Source organism: Cyprinodon variegatus, unplaced genomic scaffold (genome assembly GCF_000732505.1).
Source record: "Cyprinodon variegatus isolate N-32 unplaced genomic scaffold, C_variegatus-1.0 Scaffold332, whole genome shotgun sequence".
Lineage (NCBI taxonomy): Eukaryota > Metazoa > Chordata > Actinopteri > Cyprinodontiformes > Cyprinodontidae > Cyprinodon > Cyprinodon variegatus.
The window spans coordinates 517,836-520,007 of record NW_015150785.1 but is presented as its reverse complement, the minus strand read 5'-3'; the positions used below and the strand labels follow the sequence as shown (position 1 = coordinate 520,007).

At 41.5% G+C, this 2,172-nt stretch overlaps 1 protein-coding gene across 1 annotated transcript in view; it reads left to right on the top strand.

The window, feature by feature from the left end:
- Nucleotides 1-573: 573 nt before the first annotated feature.
- znf292 (zinc finger protein 292) overlaps nt 574-2,172 on the top strand; it is a 22,414-nt gene continuing 20,815 nt past the window's right edge. Inside the window, exon 1 of the mRNA XM_015385174.1 lies at nt 574-773. Within this exon, the coding sequence (XP_015240660.1) occupies nt 624-773 (150 nt within the window). The 5' untranslated portion in view covers nt 574-623. The remainder of the gene's footprint in view (nt 774-2,172) is intronic.

Genomic DNA, 2,172 nt, shown 5'->3' with positions numbered 1-2,172 from the left:
TGAGATATCAAAAAAGTACTCCAGAGTGTTGTTCAGCATGGGGGTGAGTAGAAAATGAAGGCTAATCATGTTTTGGGTGTACTATTCCTTTAAGTATAAACAATATATATACAGTATATCAAGATAAATAAGAGTTAAGGTGCAAGTGTCAATGTATCACACACAATGAGAAACTAAATAAAAATAAGAAATAAAAAAAAAAAAATCATAATAAATACAAGGGAGTAGCACAGAGATTTGAGGTGTCATATGTACAATCGGTGGATTGACTTTAACATTAAAGTGTAGTAGGTGAGGAGCAACGGTGAGGTAGTGGTATGACTATTCTATTCACATATATTGCACAGTCAGCATATTGCACAGAATACTGACTTAAACCTTAAAGTTTTGTTTTTATATTTGTTTAAATATTAATTATCTTTATTTTTTTTGCAAAACACTTCTACCCAGAAATGGGCCCCCAAGTTGACCATGTCCAGGGCCTCATTAAACCCTGGGTCCGGCTCTGCTGGAGGGGTCTTTCTTTTCTGGAGGAGCCCTCTGTGAGCCTCCCTTCCCCCTTCTGCGTGCTCGTGCGGGGGCAACGTAACATCTGCGCGTAAGCGGTCGTGGTTGTTGTGAAGATGGCGGAGGGGGAGACAGAAAAGGAATATGATACACGGAAAAGCACCGAGGAGCTGCGAGGGCGCTTCCAGGCTCTGACCACGGCTTTAAAAGAAAGTCCGCAGCCTCCGCTGGAAGCCTCGCTGCGCTTCTGCCAGGAGTTCTGCCAGGTTAGCCCGATGTGCCGCTGCTCATCCCGGCCAGCCTGCAGCCCCTCTGGCTTCCTGGCCGAGGATGCGCGTCTACGTTTGCTAAACAATGTAGCAGGGGAGCTAGTAGCCTAGCTAGTCGCCTTGCATTTCTAGATGTAGAGAGAAAAGAAAGAAAATGTCTTCTTTCTCTAAATGTTCACACAGATGCGGATATGTGCAGATCTGTGTGAGTCTGTGAAAGAGGCCGAGCCGCTGCAGACTCTGCCAACTGTGCAAATAGAGCTGCTATTTTCCAGGCCAGATAGCCCAGAGCGGATGAATGCTGCTAGCTGGTATGCAGGGTCCCCCTGTCCTGTGCAGTGGTCATGCTGTGCAAAAAAAAGAAAAAGGAAAAAAGACCGGATAGCTGCGTTAGCGGCGTTTACCCAGCGAATGCATCAATGTGCATTAAAAACTCCTCCTTTAGGCGATAGAAAACGCTTCTTTTTCATCCATTAAATGCTGCTTTACTTTGTGAGCCTGTTTCATTGATCGCGGAGCTTTGATTTTTTTTTTCTTCCCAGGATGCTAACGCGGGCCTTTTCCTCTAATTAATCCAGCTAATTACATCACTGCAGATGTTAATTACAGCGTTATAGCCATCGCCATCATAACGCGTTTACAGTGAAAGAAAGCGACCCTCCTTCATCTGTCTGCCTCACAGGCGGAGATTTAGAGGGAAAACTGTGTCAGTGGTCACTGACTCCATTACACCCCCCTCATTAATTAGCCCTGGCTACCTGGATGAGAAAGAGATGTCCATGTGACGCCATGCTGCTCAAATTACTACGGAAGAGGCTCAGGGACACTGGAAAATAGAAAAAAAGTTCACTGATTTTTAAATTTTATTTCAGCGTAATATGAGAAAAAAGTCAGAATTCTGACCATAATATCTGAATTGTGACCTTTTTTTTCTCAGAATTCTAACTTTAATCTCAGAATTCTGACTTTAATCTCAGAATTGTGACCTTTTTTTCCTCAGAATTCTGACTTTAATCTCAGAATTCTGACCTTAATATCTGAATTGTGACTTTTTTTCCCTCAGAATTCTGACTTTAATCTCAGAATTCTGACCATAATCTCAGAATTGTGACTTTTTTCCTCAGAATTGTGACTATAATCTCAGAATTTTGACTTTCTTCCTCAGAATTCTAACTTTAATCTCAGAATTCTGACTTTAATCCTTTATTTCTCAGAATTCTGACTCTAATCTCAGAATTGTGACCTTTTATTCTCAGAATTCTGACCATAATCTCAGAATTGTGACTTTTTTCCTCAGAATTGTGACTATAATCTCAGAATTTTGACTTTCTTCCTCAGAATTCTGACTTTAATCCTTTTTTTCTCAGAATTCTGACCTTAATCTCAGAATTCTGAC